General features: G+C 38.1%; 1 protein-coding gene across 5 annotated transcripts in view; it reads left to right on the top strand.

Moving 5' to 3' along the window:
• The window catches only part of NEDD4 (NEDD4 E3 ubiquitin protein ligase), a 114319-nt gene that overhangs the window by 79732 nt on the left and 16259 nt on the right, over positions 1–18328 (top strand). For all 5 annotated transcript variants that reach the window (XM_058541642.1, XM_058541640.1, XM_058541641.1 and 2 more), the window contains 10 exons: positions 4299–4465; positions 6650–6767; positions 6859–7026; positions 10425–10490; positions 13466–13585; positions 15165–15368; positions 16411–16491; positions 16981–17035; positions 17131–17189; positions 18220–18285. In XM_058541642.1, the coding sequence (XP_058397625.1) occupies positions 4299–4465; positions 6650–6767; positions 6859–7026; positions 10425–10490; positions 13466–13585; positions 15165–15368; positions 16411–16491; positions 16981–17035; positions 17131–17189; positions 18220–18285 (1104 nt within the window). The remainder of the gene's footprint in view (positions 1–4298; positions 4466–6649; positions 6768–6858; positions 7027–10424; positions 10491–13465; positions 13586–15164; positions 15369–16410; positions 16492–16980; positions 17036–17130; positions 17190–18219; positions 18286–18328) is intronic.

Below are 18328 nucleotides of genomic sequence, written 5' to 3'. Positions count from 1 at the left end.
CTAGCTAGCCAAGTGACTCTGACTCTGAACTTCTCTGGACCTCAGGTTCTTCATTTGCAAAGTAACAGGGTTGTACCAGATGGGCTCTAAGATTTCTGCCAGCAGAAAAATTCATGATTTGAAAAGGAGACAAAAACACCTGCTCCTTGAGGTACCCATTGAAGGAACATTATCATCAAAAGATAAAGTCTTGTTCTATAATATTTATTGAGAGCACACAGTGAATTGGCACCAAGGTGCTTTGGAGAGTTTTTGTGTGTATCCCTTCCTCAACAGTCATGCCTCTTTGACTGGTCTGCCTATGTCTCCAGAAGAACTGTAAAGCTGAGGCACCTCCCCAAGGGCTGGGCTCTACCTCACATACCCACATGGCCTTGACAAAGAAAGCTGGAGAACAAGCAGTGCATTTGCAACAAAGCTTGCTGGGAATTTTTTATATGCACTAATGAGATTTTACTTTGTGGGGGAATCTATAACAATAGAAAGAAAGAAGTTTTTTTCTTTAACTCAGAATATAGTTAGCCTGTAGTTTGGCAATCAAAAAACTTGGTATCCTCTCTTAAGTCTGTATTCCCTTATTTGACTACTTTTTTTTCTTTTTAGGTTTTCTCTGATTTATCATAAAATAATCATTTTTTTTTTAATTTTGAATATTTATTGGGTAGAAGTTTCTCTACCTGGCATTTTGGTGCACAGGGTATCCTGCATAATGGAATTCTGTTTGAAATGAAGGATGTCTGCTGTGAAGAAAGAAAATTCTTTATTTAGTAACTCAAAATTTAACAGCGTTTCATTATTTAGTAACCTCCAAGTTTTGCCCACATGCACGTATCACAGGTACCTTATTCACAGTTCAGTTTCTGTGGGTAGAGCTGCTTCGCTTCATTTTGTGGTCTCATGTCTCAGTGTTTGAATTCCCTCAGAATACACCTTATAATTTCAGTAGATGTAAGCATGTAGGAGTTTATTTATGAAAGGCCCTAAGAATTCAAACACATGAATCTGTGCTTATTTATCTTCTGTGTAGCTAATGACCAGAGAAGTCTTGCCTTTGACATCTAGTTTGTGACTGAATACATAAAATTCTGCTATTTAAAGAAAACAATTATAATTTTCAAAGGAGGCTCACTCTCAGGCAGTTTATATTCGTTAGTATGATAAAGTGTGGCTATGCTACATAATTACATAACATTTGATTTTTGTACCCTTTGCAACTTTAGATGTAGTTGTTTGTATTTTACAAGATGAACATATAACATTTGTTGTAGCTCTGAGTGCTTTTTTTCTGACCCACTTTGACTCTGTTAAATTTTGGGCAATTGCATATTAGCTTTGAGGTTAGTAATTAAGTAATATTCATTGACAGTGAAAAAATTATTTTGTTAAGAATATTAGCTGATACTTGTTTAATAGAGCAACATTCAATGCAAAAAATGAAAACTCATTCTTTCTAAACAATGTTCAAATGTACAAGTATACTTCCTTGAGCTTGAAACAGGTTTGTTTTTAAAGGCCCTTAATTAAATTAGTTTTTTCCCTCCCTTCTCGAATTTACTTGAATAACATAAATTCAGTAAGTAGACATTTAAGAGAGAAATCTTTAAGATTTTAAAGAAATATTCTTTTGGTACCATTTTCCTAGCTCCGAATATTTTTGCAATCCTTTACAGCAGTAATGAGGACCCTTTTATTAATAAATTCCATTAATCTGCAGAAAAATAATGACTATATTTTTTCAAAGCTTAATCATTTTTTTTCAACTCACATGCTTTTGAAATTGAGACCAGAGAAATGAAATCTGATTTAATATATACAAGACTAATTTTTAGGTATGTGATCCTATGTTAAAATCATTTAAAGGAATGGAAAAGAGAGAGAAGAAAGGTAAACATAGATGGAGAGAAAAAGTAAGAGGATAGGGGAAAGGAAGAGAATAGAGTTTGGGCAATAAAAAGAAAGAAACAAAATTAAAGAGATGTCCGTTCCCATAGAAGAGGTAAAAAGGAAAAAATAAGAGTAAGAAAGAAAGGGAGTCAGTTTTACTTCCCATCCACATCTCTTTTCCTGCAATAATTCTTTGTCTTCCTCTCTCCCTACCCTTCACCTTCTGTTATGCCTCAGTCCATAACCCTCCCACCAGAGCCAGCCAGAAGAGATCCGTCTGGCTGCAGAAACCCCTATCCTTTTCTCCCTGTTGCCAGAAGACATTCCTTTCCTTCCCAGCGCTTCTCCCTGACCCTTCATTTTCAGATCCAGCCTTCTAACATAGAAGAATTCCCTTTCATCTTCTAAGCCATCAACTAGCTGGCACACAACAGTCCTTCAGTGCCAGATCCCCAGTGCCCAGAAAAAAAAAGACTGTATATGTTAAAGAAATTATTGTTTGCCCATCATTATAGTACCAAATATGTTTCCCAGTTTGTCATTTGTCATTTGTTTTTTATTTTATTTTTTTTCACTTTGATTTAGTAGTTTTGGCCATGTACAGATTGGGGGGTTTGTAATCACATTTATCAATCTTCTCTTTTATGCCTTCTGGGTTGGCATCATATTAAACGGATTCCCAACTCTTAGAATATACTTTTAAAATCTCCCAAGGTTTGTTCTAATACATTTTGGTTTTACTTTTTAACATTTAAATATTCCTCAGTCTTCAACATCCTGGTATAAAGTATGAGGTAGCAATCCAGATTAAATTTTTTCCTTTTTTAAGTAATTTGCCTATTCTCCCAGAAATTTGAAATGTCTTTATCATATACTAAATTCCTGTAAAGGTGAGTCTCTTTCTGGGCTTTCTAATCCAGTTGATTGAGCTATCTGTCTATGCATGCACCAGTGTTATACAACTTTAATTATTGTGGTTTATAATATTTTATCTGGTAGAGTTAATCTTCACCCATTCTTTTTTAGAGTTGTGCTGGTTATTCTTGCTTGTTTGTGTTTCTGTTTGAACTTCAGAATTGCCTTGTCTCATTATTTTAAGAAATCCACAATGTAGTTTTATCGGAATCTTGGCAACTTTATAGATTAACTTGGGGAGAACTGACACCTTTGTGAGATGAGTCTTCCCAGCTGAGATCATATTGTGTCTTTCCATTCATTCAGGTCTTTTGTGTCCCTTTGGGAGAATTTTCAAGTTTTCTTCACTAGTTTGTTGATGCCTTTCTAACCATATCAGTATTTGGTAGAACCCTTTACCTATTGCCTTTTCTGTTATGAGGTTTCTTGTATAAAAGCATGTCATTAACTCTTGCTACCCTTTTCAATTAATTCCTTACTCTAACTACCCCAGCTAAGGCTTGATGGATATTTGCCCCTCACTAGTCTCAGAGGAAATTTCCAGTGCCTTCCTGGCATTTAAACAAAACAAAACAAAACTTTCTTTCTTTGGCTGTTTTATGACTTGACCAAAATGCCTTTCCATAATCCAGAGGAGAAAGAGACAAGTCAGACCAGGGGATCATAATGACTTTTCAATCACTAGAGAGTTCACTGTAGCAATTATTTCTAAATCTTTTGCCCTTCCCTATCATGCCTCTACATACTTGACCTTCATCTGATGACTTTTTTTCAGGGCTCAGATATTTATTGATTTCCCCCATAAACAAGGTGCTTTCTCTGTGGGAGAGATAATGCCCAGTAAGACACGATCCCTGCCCTTCTTTCATTTGCTTATAATTTAGAGAGTAGCCTAAGGTTACACTAATTTAAGCTATTTTCAGTTTCTCAGTGCTTTCCATCGTTTGTTTATTTAAAAGTTTTTTCTGTCCTTTTTTCTCTATTAGATATGTTTTAAAACTTGAAAAAATTTTAAAACTGTTTCAAGCAAAACATAAATATCATTTTGCAAAAAAAAGTCTTCATTATCATAAAATATTCATATTATGATCTTAAAAGTTCGTGATGTGCTAATTCTGTCTTTGCTTAATTTCTGGAACTGGATATGCTAAATCTCTTTTTAAAATTCTCTAGCATAATTTATAAGGTTAAAAACTCAAGCATAGGGGCCGGCCCGGTGGCGCAAGCGGTTAAGTGCGCGCGCTCCGCTGCGGCGGCCCGGGGTTCGCTGGTTTGGATCCCGGGCGCGCACCGACGCACTGCTTGGTAAGCCATGCTGTGGCGGCGTCCCATATAAAGTGGAGGAAGATAGGCACAGATGTTAGCCCAGGGCCGTCTTCCTCAGCAAAAAAAGAGGAGGATTGGCGGATGTTAGCTCAGGGCTGATCTCCTCACAAATAAAAAAAAAAAAAAAAAAAAAACTCAAGCATAAACTTAATTGTTAACGTTCTGTTTTTCAGCCTGGCTGGGTTGTTTTGGACCAACCAGATGCTGCTTGCCATTTGCAGCAGCAACAAGAACCTTCTCCTCTACCTCCAGGATGGGAAGAGAGGCAGGATATTCTTGGAAGGACCTACTATGTAAACCATGAATCTAGAAGAACACAGTGGAAAAGACCAACCCCTCAGTATGTGGTGATGGCTTTCACGTTTGTAATCTGAATGCATTTTGACCACTAATTTTCATTTTGAAGTCATGTCTCAGATGGATTCATAATAATATAGGGATCTATAAACTGTAAGAATACAAGAATTTTTATGGCCCAGGGCTTAAAATGTGCTATCTTCACTGTTTCTTTTTAAAAATGATTTGATAATATTCAAAATTATTTGTTACAAATATCACCCTTCTAGTTGCTTCATTTTAATACTTATATTAAATTAAATTATTTATTACTTATAAAAATAATTATATTTTTAATTATTATGTAGCCACAAAGGGTACATTTTTCTCTTTAGACTGATTTAGAACATCTTGGAGATTTTTTGTAGTTTGTTACTAAAGTATAATAAAATGTTAATTTCTACAGTACACTATTTTTTATTTTATTGTGTGTGTGAGGAAGATTAGCCCTGAGCTAGCATCCATTGCCAGTCCTCCTCTTTTTGCTGAGGAAGACTGGCCCTGGGCTAACATCCATGCCCATCTTCCTCTACTTTATGTGGGACGCTGCCACAGCATGGCTCGATAAACGGTGCATCCGTCTGTGCCCGGGATCTGAACCTGCAAACCCTGGGCCACCGAGGTGGAGCACACAAACTTAACTGCTGTGCCACTGGCCAGACCCCACTACAGCACACTATTTTTTAAATATAAATTATGTTTAAATATAAAGGACTCAATAACAAGAGTCTTTTTTTAGACACCCATTTGCCAATCTGGTCAATGTGTACATAATTTCCAATGTACACAGATCAAGGACAGAATGACCTTGGAGGTATTCTAATTTACGTCTCCTCGGTGACATTTTTCTTTTATTATTGTCTGTATATTTGTAAATATATACATTTACAAATTCTCCCATTATTCATATTTATTTTCAAATATTCTTCCACTTCTCCTTCCTTGTAGCCTCATGAAGTCTTTCTTTAGTCTTCTGCTTTTTGACACAGACTTAAAATTTTTCGTATTTGTCCATTAACCTTTTGATTTTTGGCTTTGGTATTTTGTGTCTGATATAGTTAAGTACTTTCATAGATATTTTCTGTTTTCAAATCCTTCCAAAGCAAATCAGTGATCCAAGTTCTTCATGGCACAGAAGCATTGATCTCTGTAGGATGACATACAGATTACAAAACTGAAGACACTATAAAATTCTGCAGAATTGTCCTGTTGCATACCTCAGTACTATGGCAAGCCAGACTTGAGCAGAATCATATTTCTTTCACTATCGTTGGTATTGTTTTCAGCTAGCCAAAATCAAGTTTTTAAGGGGAAAAAAAAATCTGAAGCATTCCTTTAGGACCATCTGTCAAGATTATGTTTTCTCCAGCAACAGTACAGTAAGAACTGGTCTTCTCACTATCCTGGGCTTATATGGCATTAAATAAGTTAACAATAATTTTGTTATTAAATATTTGCACAAAATTCTTGACCTGATGGTCTGGTTATATTAAATGCAAATAGCTAGAATAATATAACTAATAAATGACTGGGGTAGGGGTGTTCAGTCTGATTTACCATACCTTTCCTAAACTCAGATGTGCCTTTACTATTATCCTTTTTCAGATCAGGCTCATTACTGTATATGATCAAAAACAGACACCATTTAAGTTTTTAATTATAGTGTCCTTACCCTGTTTTTCATTCTGCTCTCTGCATTCATGCATGGAGAACTCTACTCTTGGCTTAAGATCAATTCTGGAAAATGTTACTGTCTGATTCATGAAGATGTATATATAACACTTAAAGCTTCCCTTTTATGAACTTTCTAGAGCTCCTTTAGATTTTGCTCTTGTAATAACGTGGCAATATAATGATATAACGAAATTATTTATGAAACTCAGATATTCATTCACTCAACAGATATTTTCGAGTGCTCATCCATGTCAGGCCTTTTCCTAGGCCCAGTGATGAACTAAAATATCAGAGTCAGACATGTCACACATTTTCACAAAAACTTTAACTTCATAAGGTACTCTGAAGGTGCCAACATGCCCGATTTACTATATGCATGTCGAACTGGCCTTTGGCCAAAAACAATAAATTCTAATCTATTATGGGTATTTTTTTAATATACAATCACAGAATCCTTGAGTATCATTTTAACTATCTATAGGTGTGGATGATGGCTTTTATGCTTCCAATACAGGGACAACCTAACAGATGCTGAGAACGGTAACATTCAACTGCAAGCACAACGTGCGTTTACCACCAGGCGTCAGATATCTGAGGAAACAGAAAGTGTTGACAACCGCGAGTCTTCCGAGGTAGAAATAATCTTCTAGTTATCATTGATAGGCACATGTTATAGCAATAGATTAAAGTGTGTGTGGCTGAAGCTTGTTCTGTTCATTTTAGAGCTGGGAAATTATAAGAGAAGAGGAAGCCACCATGTGTAGCAATCAGGCCTTCCCATCACTTCCACCATCAAATAACTTGGATGCTCAGACTCATCTTGCAGAAGATTTGAATGCCAGACTCACTCTTTGTGGAAATTCAGCCACCAGCCAGCCAGTGTCCAGCTCAGTAAGATGCTCTTAGATTTTGTTGTAGCTTCAGAATTTTATATTATGTATGTTATTCCATTCAATAACTAACTTTTTCATAAAATTTTGTCTTAAATGGCCTGTAATAAGGTGTTAGGGACTTTAGGACTTTACAGCATGTTCATTTATCAAATATTCCCACTGATAGTATGGAACAGGGTTATGGATAATCCAAATGGTCATTGGAATCTAATGTCCATTCTGTGAATGCTCTCCAGCCAAAGACTGCCAGGAACATACCTGTATTTGAACAAGTTGGGTTTATTATTTGTTTCAGCAAGGGAGAACGCACACCATGAGTGTCTTGGTAAGAGTATGTTAGGAAAGACTTAAAGGATTTGGGCTCATGTTAGATGATTTTGAGGAGAGTTTAAGGAAGCAGCACTTTGCTCTGCATTGGATGCTGTCAGGAAGCAGGAGTAATTCTGTGATTGGGTATCTCAAATCTTATCTGTAGTGAGGCTAAAGCTATAATTAGTAAAAAAGGAGCAGTCACTCACATTGGCCAGGATTGGGAGATATTTGGTATTTTGTGGCTTGGACAATGTTCACATTTTGTCTGTGTTCGGGCATGATTCCAGAGTGGTCTTGATTTGACTTGATCCCACCTATGGGTGCCAGGCCAGGTCCTGGATGACAGGGGTTGCCTTTCTCCTTCTCACTTATACCACACGTGTCACCAACACACATGTCTGAAAAAGAGCTGATGTACCTGGACGAAACAAGGAGATAGATGACATTCTCACCCCAGCAGCCACTATAAAATTGCTGTCCATGAGGTCCAGAAGCAAGTATTCCAACATACACTGCCATAATGAGATCTTTGTGGCTAGCTCTCTAATCTGTATCAAAGGAGATATTTTGATGGAAGGCAAAGATTATTCTCTGAGGTTGCTATGGTCATTTCCAGTTGGAGTTCCCCAGCTTTTCATTTAGTTAGTAAATATTTATGGAGGGCTGACTATAAGCCAGGCACTGTATCCTAGTTAAAGTATCGTTGGAATACAGCCACACCCATTTGTTGAAGTATTGTCTGTGGCCGTTTTCACACGACATTGACAGAGCTGAGTAGTTATAACAGAGGCTGTATAGCCCACAAAAAATATTTACTATCTAGACTTTAACAGAAAAACTTTGCTGACTTCTGTTCCAGCACCTTCTTCGAGAAGCTTCAATGTAGACAGTTCTATGTCAATACCTGTGTGGGTATCCAAGAGCAGATCTGCCTGCCGGCTCCCTTTCCCTCTTTCTTCCATCTGGCTATTCTGTCTTCCATTCATTTCATTTTATTTTTTGGTCGGAGGAGTAGGAAAGGTCAGTCAAAGACTTAAAGGATAAGCTATGTTGATTTGCTGGTGATAAATCACATAAGATCCTATTCCTTTTCCTCTTGTTATTTTTTTTTTAATTATAAAAGTAATACCTGACATCCATGCAATAAAATACTGTGCAGCCATTGAAAAGAATGAAGTGGCCTTGAATGTATATGTTGTATGGAACAATCCCTACAAGATATTGGTCAGTGAAAAACAGCACGGTACAGAACAGTGTGTTTGATATGCTACCATTTATGTAAATTATTTAAATGACAGAGAATAAATATGTGTATGATATTTTTTGAAGACTAAACAGGAAACTGGTAACATTGCTCAGCTCTGAAGAGAGAAACAGAGTGAGCATGACATATGTCTTTTGTACCTTTTGAATTTTATACCATGTGCGCGTTACCTATTCAAAAAAATTTATTATTTTTAAAGTATGGTGTGGTCCTGGTTAAAAACTGAAACAGTATTGAGGTGTATAAAATGAAAATTAAATCTTCCATCTTACCTCCAATATCTACCTCAAACATATGCTCCCTTAATCACTATTAATGGTTTGGCATATATTGTCCTAAACATTTTCTATATATTCATAAACGTGTATGCACACATATATATTTGTATATAATTTTGTGTGTGTGTGAGGAAGATCAGCCCTGAGCTCACATCCATGCCAATCCTCCTCTTTTTTTTTCCGCTGAGGAAGACTGGCCGTGGGCTAACATCCGTGCCCATCTTCCTCCACTTTATATGGGATGCCGCCACAACATGGCTTGACAAGCAGTGCATTGGTGTGCACCTGGGATCCGAACCCGGGCCGCCAGCAGCGGAGCGCGCGCACTTAACCGCTGCACCACAGGGCCAGCCTCCTGTATATAATTTTTTAACCTGAGATTATCTTATACACACTTTTTGGTAACTTAGTTTTTTCACTTGCTATGTCCTATAAATTGGACCATTTCAGTAAATATAGATGTACTCCTTTTAAAACCAACAAAAAAAATCATCAAACTCTGACATATTCCTTTGTGCAAGTAACCCTTAAGATATTTCAACAGTCTCCTATTGGACTTTAGATCGTTTACAGTTCTTTGTTATTATAACCAATACTACAATGATATTCTGACAATTTATATGTGCATTATAAATTTTGATGTCATTAAATAACAAAACTAAGATATTTCAGATATATGACAACAGCATGTATATAAAAGCACCAAGAAAAGAGAGAATGTGGGATTTCTGGAAAACAAGTAACCTGGAATGTCCGGAGGATGGGTTGTGAGGTGGGAAGTGGCTGGAGCCGTCAGGAAAAGCCAGGTCTTGAAGCTCCCTAAGTGTTGTGTTCTGTACTTTAGATTTTGTCTTAGTGACTGTAAGGAGTCACTGAAGGGCTCTGAGCTCGAGAATGACGTGACTAGATCTGCGCTGTAGAATGCTCTCTCGGCTGCTGCATGTAGTATGAAGAGTGCATTTAAGGAATAAGACTTGAAGCAGGGAAATCTATTAGGATGTTGCTGCAGGAATAATCAAGGTGACAAAAGATGAAAATTTGAAAAAAACAAACTTGAACTACAGTGCAGGGGGAATGTATTTGAGAGCTGGTAAAGAAATAGAATGAATAGGATCTGGTGACTGACCTGGCTGTAAGGGACAGGAGGGGGAGAAGTCGGGTGACTGACTGTTATCTGACTTGGGCAGCTGCTGGACTCAAGTCTTGCCCGCTGAAATGAGGAATACACAAGAAGGAACAGGTTTGAGCGGGTGTGGACAGGGGAAAACCAAATCCCTTTTTGGTCACATTGAAGGGGTATCTGTTAGATGTTCAAGGGAAGGTGTCGCGGACGCAGTCTAGGACTGGGGTAGGGGGAAGTGTGAGCTGGAAGTTGGAAGCACGTGGTGGTGTTGAGAGCAGCTGAGTGCCTTCCCATGCAGAGTCTTCACGGTCACTTCCTAGCGAGTGTTCTCTCTCCTGCTCCGTCATATCCACCCCCACTACGTTATCTCCCTTTCAAAGACCTAAAGTTTTATTGTTCTTTTTTTTTTTTCCCATAAGAGTCATTCCAGCAGAAGAGGCAGCTTACAAGCCTATACTTTTGAGGAACAGCCTACACTTCCTGTGGTGAGTTTTATCCTCTCCCCTCAATCATCAATAAAAATATAAATCTCAGCAATGTTGGGTTTTTTTGGAACACCAGGTATGAACGTTTGCCCAGCAGGGAACTGATCCAGCACAGAATCTAGGCTGGGGGATGAGGTTTGGGGGAGGGGAAATGGGGATGGTAGGCCCTTTAAAGACCAAAATGGGCTGTCCCAGTGGCGTAGTGGTTGAGTTTGTGCGCTCTGCTTCAGCGGCCCAGGGTTCACAGGTTCAGATCCCAGGTGCGGACCTACACACCGCTCATCAAGCCATGCTGTGGTGGCATCCCATATACAAAATAGAGGAAGATTGGCACAGATGTTAGCTCAGGGCCAATCTTCTTCACACACAAAAAAAAAGGACAAAAAACAGGAGAACTGTCTCTCCCATAGTAAGAAAGCCAAGTCTAGGAGTACTGGTGATCTCCTGGCTTGTCAGTTGATGCACTATGCTGGCTAGAGATGGTCTGCTGCCGGCAGCATAGAATTCGGGGTTGTGGTGTCCAGCTGCCTCTGCCCTGTACATGGCCCATGGCGTCTAGCAGCCGTTTCTGCCCCGTACATGAAGGGTCACGTCAGGGTTCAGTCACTCAGTCAGGTGTGCACTGGTGTTGGCAGGCTCAGTGGCCAAGTCAGAGTTTGTCAGTCCCCTTTCTCTCTCCAGTCTCGCGTCCACCAGTCTGCCGAGGCCTTCTGCTTCCTCCTCAGTAGTGTTCCCAGCCACAGCCTTGACTGGAGCTTAGACCCTAACCACTTCATGCCTGCACTGCTGACTCCTTTTTCGTCTCCCAGCCTCCATCTTCCCCTTGACTCAACTCTCATTACTCTGAGTTCGTCCCTCCCCCTGTGGCCCCCCCACTTGTTTTGTAACCAAATGAAAACTCCCAGGCTCCCAGCGCCTTCACCCTACCCTCTCCTATCCACCCATAGAAACCTCCTGCTGCCTTCATTCCTGTCTGTGCTCTTTCTTCCGAATAGGCTGTTCCCAAGTCCTAATTCTCTCCCTCTTCTGGGTCTGTGCACGTTCCATTTCCCCACTTAGGATGGCCTTCTCACTTTTTTTTCGCCAACCATTTGTAATTTGAATGGCAGTCTATATATTAGTTTTGAAAAGTGGGGGTTGTTTTTTCTTTTATGGAAGTTCCAGCATAGGAATGCAAAGGCTCAAAATTCCATGACCCAAAAGTGGCTCATCCATCTAAAAAGGTGGCCCTGCTCTAAAAGAAGGGCACAGATCCTGTGCAGAGGAAGGAAGAGGCACCCACCTGTGCACTTGGCCCAGCAGTATTGACCATCAACAAGAGGGTAGATGCCACCAAAAGACTGGCCTTACTCTGGCTTATTGTCGTTTGTCTGGCCTCCTCCATTCAAGTGGAGCCTGCTTCTCGTGATCCGTGGTACTTCTCCCACTGCACCTTATCGTGTCCTCCATAGAGTGAAACTTGAATTTCTGATTGACTGACAGGCATTTCTCCAAGAAACAAGCTTAAGTGCACCAGATGAGAAGCAGAATCTAGAGATGATTTATATTTTATGTCCTGGAAAAGCTATCTCCATGTCTTTTCTTCTTTTTTTTTTTTTTTTTTTATAATTTTATTTATTTATTTTTCCCCCAAAGCGCCAGTAGATAGTTGTATGTCATAGTTGCACATCCTTCCAGTTGCTGTATGTGGGACACGGCCTCAGCACGGCCAGAGAAGCGGTGCGTCAGTGTGCGCCCGGGATCCGAACCTGGGCCGCCAGCAGCGGAGTGTGCGCACTTAACCGCTAAGCCACGGGGCCAGCCCTTTTCTTCTCAATATATTGATTAGGGTTGGTTTTTTTTACAGCTTCTTAAGGTATAATTTACATACCATAAAATCCACCATTTTTAAGTGTACATAAAAATGAGTTTTAGTAAATTTATACAGTTATGTAAACTTCCCCACAATCAAGTTTAAGAACCCTTCCATCACCCCAAAAAGTTCTTTCAATCCCAACACCTATTCTCAGCCCCAGGTAACCACTCGCCTGCTTTCTGTTGCTACACTTTTGTCTTTTCTAGAAATTTCATTGTAAGTGGAATCATACAGTCTGTAGTCTTATGAGTCTGACCTCTTTCACTTAATATGGTGTTTTTGAGATTTATCCATGTTGTTGCGTGTCTCAGGAGTTCATGATATTCCATTCTGTAGATTAATCTACTACATTTCATTTATCTACTCACCAGCTCTTGGACATTTGTAAAGCTGAGCAACTTTGAATTCCATTATTTTGTAGACTAAACAGTTCATTATAACTATCGGCAATGAACATCTACCTCCTATGTATCGGGAACTGTGTGTCTAGTAAACAGACTAGTGGTGATAGTTTTTATGTGTAAGGCACGTTAGGGAACCAAACCAAGCCTTGAAGAGTCTAATCTAGTTCAAAAGACAAAAGGAAGGCCAGATCTGGACTATTTTAAGTAAACCTGGAAATAACCAGACCTCTTTGTTCGTTAGTAATAAACTATAATAAACAGCACCTCCCTGGCCCTTACAGAAAGAAAGCAGGGGTAACTTTTGACTCGGTACCTGTGGGTGATGATTTTTGTAGTTAGACTGCCTGGGTTCAAATCTTAGCTCCATACTAGCAATGTATCCGTTAGGAAATTACTTCAATTTTCTAAGCTTCAGTTTCCTCGTAAGTAAAATGGGCCAATAATCACAATGATCTCATTAAGATTTGTATGGGGTTAAATGACATGATCTATGTTAAAGCACTTAGGGTGGGGTTGTTATCACTCTCTTCATTATTGTCTGTTCTACTGGTTTTTTTTTTTTTTAAGTGAAATGCTGTACACTATTTTGTACACTTTAAAATATGATTTAAAATATGGTTCATTTTAAAGACAGCTAGCAGTAAAGAAGGGATGTAGTCCTTTTAAAAGGATTCTTTCTTATTAATATTTAATTCTCCTCTTATTCCTCTCTTTAGCTTTTGCCTACTTCATCTAGATTACCACCAGGTTGGGAAGAAAAACAGGATGAAAGAGGCAGATCGTATTATGTAGATCACAACTCCAGAACTACAACCTGGACAAAGCCCACTACACAGGTACCCTGCAGTCTATCCATCAACTTGCTGTCTTACAGAGTTTAAACCATCATATTCCTATGGAAGCTATTACATCACTTTGTAGTATATACTGGATGCTTCTAGCATCCTCTAATTATCTTCTGACATTGCTGCTAAGTGTCTACCATTTCCTGCAGATCTCTAATATGCATGAATTTACCACTTGTTATCGTGTAAAACAAATCCAGTTGGGAATAAGAGGACAAAGTAAATGATCTGATCCATTGGGTAATTTTGTAATTTGAATGGTTAAGATCATTATTTTGGGGCCAGCCCCATCGCTTAGCAGTTAAGTGCGCGCGCTCTGCTACTGGCGGCTCGGGTTCGGATACCAGGCGCGCACTGAGGCACCGCTTGTCCGGCCATGCTGAGAGGGCGTCCCACATACAGCAACTAGAAGGATGTGCAACTATGACATACAACTATCTACTGGGGCTTTGGGGAGAAAAAGGGAAAAAAAAAAAAAAGGAAGAGGATTGGCAATAGGTGTTAGCTCAGGGCCAGTCTTCCTCAGCAAAAAAAAAAAAAAAAAAAGCAGGATGTTAGCTCAGGGCTGATCTTCCTCACAAAAAAAAAGATCATTATTTTGCTAAAAGATAGTCTTAGTGATTACTATCAGTTAAAGAAATTTGTGACAATGACACTTTATTCTTAACAACAGTGAGTGCCTTTTGTAATATTTCCTCATAAGCGTTTAGGAAAATATTTATTTTATCTTGTCACCATTTCTCTTATTGAAAAAATTTTTAACACTGAAAGTACAGAGAATAATATAGCAAATACCCATTTTCTTAACACCCAGAATTTACTACTATTAACAAATTACCATATTCATTTCTAGACATTTTATTTAAAAAAAAAAATCTTTAGGATAAAACTAAATTCCTTTTAGCCAAGCGCTTGGTCCCACTACCCAGAGGAAACCACCATTTTGAGTTCGTTCGGTATTCTTCCAGCCTATTTTATATATTTACATAGATAGCTAAACAGTGAAAAATATTGTTTATGTCTGTGTGTTTCAAATTTTGCATAGATGTTTTGTTGTATAAGTCTAAATCTTTGCTTGCTCAACATTTTAAAACCCTATCTTTGTTGTTTTATGTATAGATCCACTGTATTTCTTTTAACTACCGTGTAATATTTCAGCATTATAGTGGATATTTGCCATTAATTTTGTCTACCCAGCATCTGAACCCACTTCTACATATGGGGAATTCCCCACTCTATGAGTCTTTTGGACGAGCAAAGACAACATCCTCCAGTAGGCCCTATGGCTTCCCTTGCAGCTAGGGCACAGGGCCACCAATCTAGCTTTTTCAATCATGTGCACCCACAACAACTTTGTTAACCAGCATCTCATCGCTCGAGAATTAGCTGAGAAATTATAAATTGTTGTAAAAACAAAGTTTGACAAAACGCTTTATTAGAAAAATGAGCCTCCGATGTTTAGGCATTTTTATAAGTATGTATTCTGTTTGCAGGTAAAGTTACCTTTTTAACGACAGCTATTTGTGTGTTCTCCATAAAACATTACAGCATGATTTATTTAATGTCCTAGGCCACAGTGGAGACCAGTCAGCTGTCATCAAGCCAGAGCTCCTCTGCAAGCACTCAGCCACAGGTCCCCACAGGTGATTCAGCACAGCAGGCGACCCAGCCATCTGAAATAGAGCAAGGATTCCTTCCTAAAGGCTGGGAAGTCCGGCATGCGCCAAATGGGAGGCCTTTCTTTATTGACCACAACACCAAAACCACCACCTGGGTAACTCTAATACTCTTCAGTTTAAATTTATAGCAGCAACAGTAATAATCTCTTATGTATAGTTCTCTATAATCTTTAAGTGTACATTAATATAACATACTTTTCCTAGTTTCATTTAAAGATATATTGAATTCTTAATAGCATTATTTCTATTTAAGATATGTTTGTGCCTATTTTTAATATTTTTGGAGATTGTTGTAGAGATACATTTACTTCCTGTTTAGAGTTTTTAGCTCACTAGCCATAAATGCTTAGGAAGATATTTAGTAATAATCCTTTACTTTTATCTGAGGCTTTATAGTTCTAAAGCACTTTTGAATCTATTTCTCATTTAATACCCAAAAAACCTTGTGAGGCTAGGAGAATAAGTATTTTTATTTTAAGATAAGGGTTTAAGTTGTTTAGCAGTTGGTTCCCCACTAATAGAAAAATTACTGCAAATCAGCAGCAGATGAATAGATTTTGATTAATTTATTTAAAAGACCAGTGTACCTAAGTAATACTAAAATAGTTTAATGTTATTTATTAAAATAATATATAAATAATCCAAATAAATTGAATTTTGTTCTCTTCAACAATTTGAATTGACTTTAATAACCTTTTTGAGCTTACCTTTCTATCTTTCAAAAATATTAATAAGTCAACACCTTGACAGATAGGTGGCAAAAAGCATGTTCAGGGGCTAAGATATAACACATGGTCCAGTTTAATGACCCACTCTTCTGCCAGTTTTTATTTAGAGAAGAGTCCTCTATGGTGACACAATCCTTAAAGAGTGGGGCAAAATACTCTGAATGGGTTCTGTGAAAGAGACCATGAGTTCATACTGATCCCACTCTGAGAACTGAATAGTGTAGCCTGAAAATAGGAGATTTTAGATGGAAAAACTATTGTTTCACAGATTAAGCAAATGAAATAAAAGTGTACTTTTTAAAGAGAATATTTTAAATATCCATTGATATTAGAAAACAGGAACAGATTGACTTTCGTGATTTTAAAATGTGTGTGTGTATTGTTTTCTTTATTTTCTCCACCAAAAAAGGAAGATCCAAGACTGAAAATTCCAGCTCATCTGAGAGGAAAGACATCACTTGATTCTTCCAGTGATCTGGGGCCTTTACCTGTAAGATTATAGAATTGCTACCAATCTAACTTGGCTATCTCAAACGTTTTGTATTTTGGAATACAGTAGCTTTTTGTTGTTGTTGTTTTTTTTTTTGGTGAGGAAGATCAGCCCTGAGCTAACATCCATGCCAATCCTTCCCTTTTTGCTGAGGAAGACTGGCCCTGGGCTAACATCCATGCCCATCTTCCTCTACTTTATATGGGACGCCGCCACAGCATGGCCTCACAAGCGGTGCGTCAGTGTGTGCCCGGGATCCAAACCCAGGCCGCCAGCAGCAGAGTGCGAGCACTTACCTGCTACACCACGGGGCTGGCCCTGGAATACAGTAGTTTTTTAACAAGTATAGTTAATGTTGTTATTAAAGTGTTGATCCTTCTACAAAGACTGGAATATGCAAATTAAATTAACCACATAACCAATGCCGTTTTTCTACCTGTACATCTAAAACCCTTTCCTAAAATAATTGAAATACATTATTCATTATAGCCAGGATGGGAAGAAAGAACTCACACAGATGGAAGAATCTTCTACATAAATCACAGTATGTACAATGTGATTTTTCATTACTTTATTTTTTATAATATTGAATTTTGAGAATGAGAATAAAGAACATCTTTTTTCTCTTTCTCTCTTCAGATATAAAAAGAACACAATGGGAAGATCCTCGGTTGCAGAATGTAGCAATAACTGGACCAGTAAGTCTCTTTGTATTAGTATGCTCTGATAGGAGTGTCCTCTCACCTCTCTCTTCAAGGGTGAAAGGTCAAGGGCATAATCCTACAGGCACTGAGAAGAAAGCACATTTGCAATTCTCTCCTCCCCCACCACCCCAACTCCAGGTCTCAGTTGTTTGCAAGGGGCATATAAGGTCGTTATCCTTTCTGCATACAATAGCCTTGGGAGACTAGAGAGCCAGACAGTCAAAATGCTAAGGCAGTGGACTGCTGTGCTCAGGGTGGTGCTTGCCATTGCCTGAAAAAGAATGTTGGCAGTCCTCCCCAGATCAGAGAGGAGCCAAGAGAGTATCAGGTGAGGAAGAGGACAGCACCCTATCAACTCCAGGGGTCGTGTCTTGAACTTTTTGGTAGAAATCATTGTATACATAAAATATGAGATATATGTATATATAGGACATGGTCATATTTATACTTAAATATGACCATGTAATATGTTTATACTACGCTTGAGTCAGGTTAATGATAGGAAATAGCTACTTTTTCCATTTTTAGTTTTTCAGATTTTAATTGTTTTATAATCCACAAAAATAATTAAATTGAAGATATAGTTCTTTTAGATTACTCTTTAGTCTCCATGGTTAGTCTTTTAAAATAATGGATAAAAAAGGCAACTCCTCAGAGTTCAAGGAAAAAGTACATTTTTCAAATTGTTCTCTTAATGGAGAAATCACTTTGAAAGTCTCTTTAGAAATGGAAATTTTCATTTCTAATATTTCTCTACTTGGAAGAAATTTCCTGTTTCTGGCATGTTACATTTCAAGAATATTGCATGATGAAAATTACAGCCATAGAAATTGCTGAGTACAATTTTATCTTACACAGAGAAATTAAAATTTTTAAAGTTTTGTATTTGCTTTTCTTTGAATTAAACTTTTCTTTTAACACCTTAAACTTATGTTCATAAAATACCCAGAGGAGAACTTGTAGAATTGTTTTGGAATAAAAACAACCTAAACTTTCTTTATTTTTCTAAAATTTTCCACTAAAGGCAGTGCCCTACTCCAGGGATTACAAAAGAAAGTATGAGTTCTTCCGAAGAAAGTTGAAGAAGCAGGTTAGTGATACTTACAGTGAGTTCTTAGGAATGATTGTTATAT

Source organism: Diceros bicornis, chromosome 5 (assembly GCF_020826845.1).
Source record: "Diceros bicornis minor isolate mBicDic1 chromosome 5, mDicBic1.mat.cur, whole genome shotgun sequence".
In the NCBI taxonomy this organism is placed as follows: Eukaryota; Metazoa; Chordata; class Mammalia; order Perissodactyla; family Rhinocerotidae; genus Diceros; species Diceros bicornis.
The sequence above is the reverse complement of the archived record's forward strand: the minus strand, read 5'-3'. Positions and strand labels throughout refer to the sequence as shown.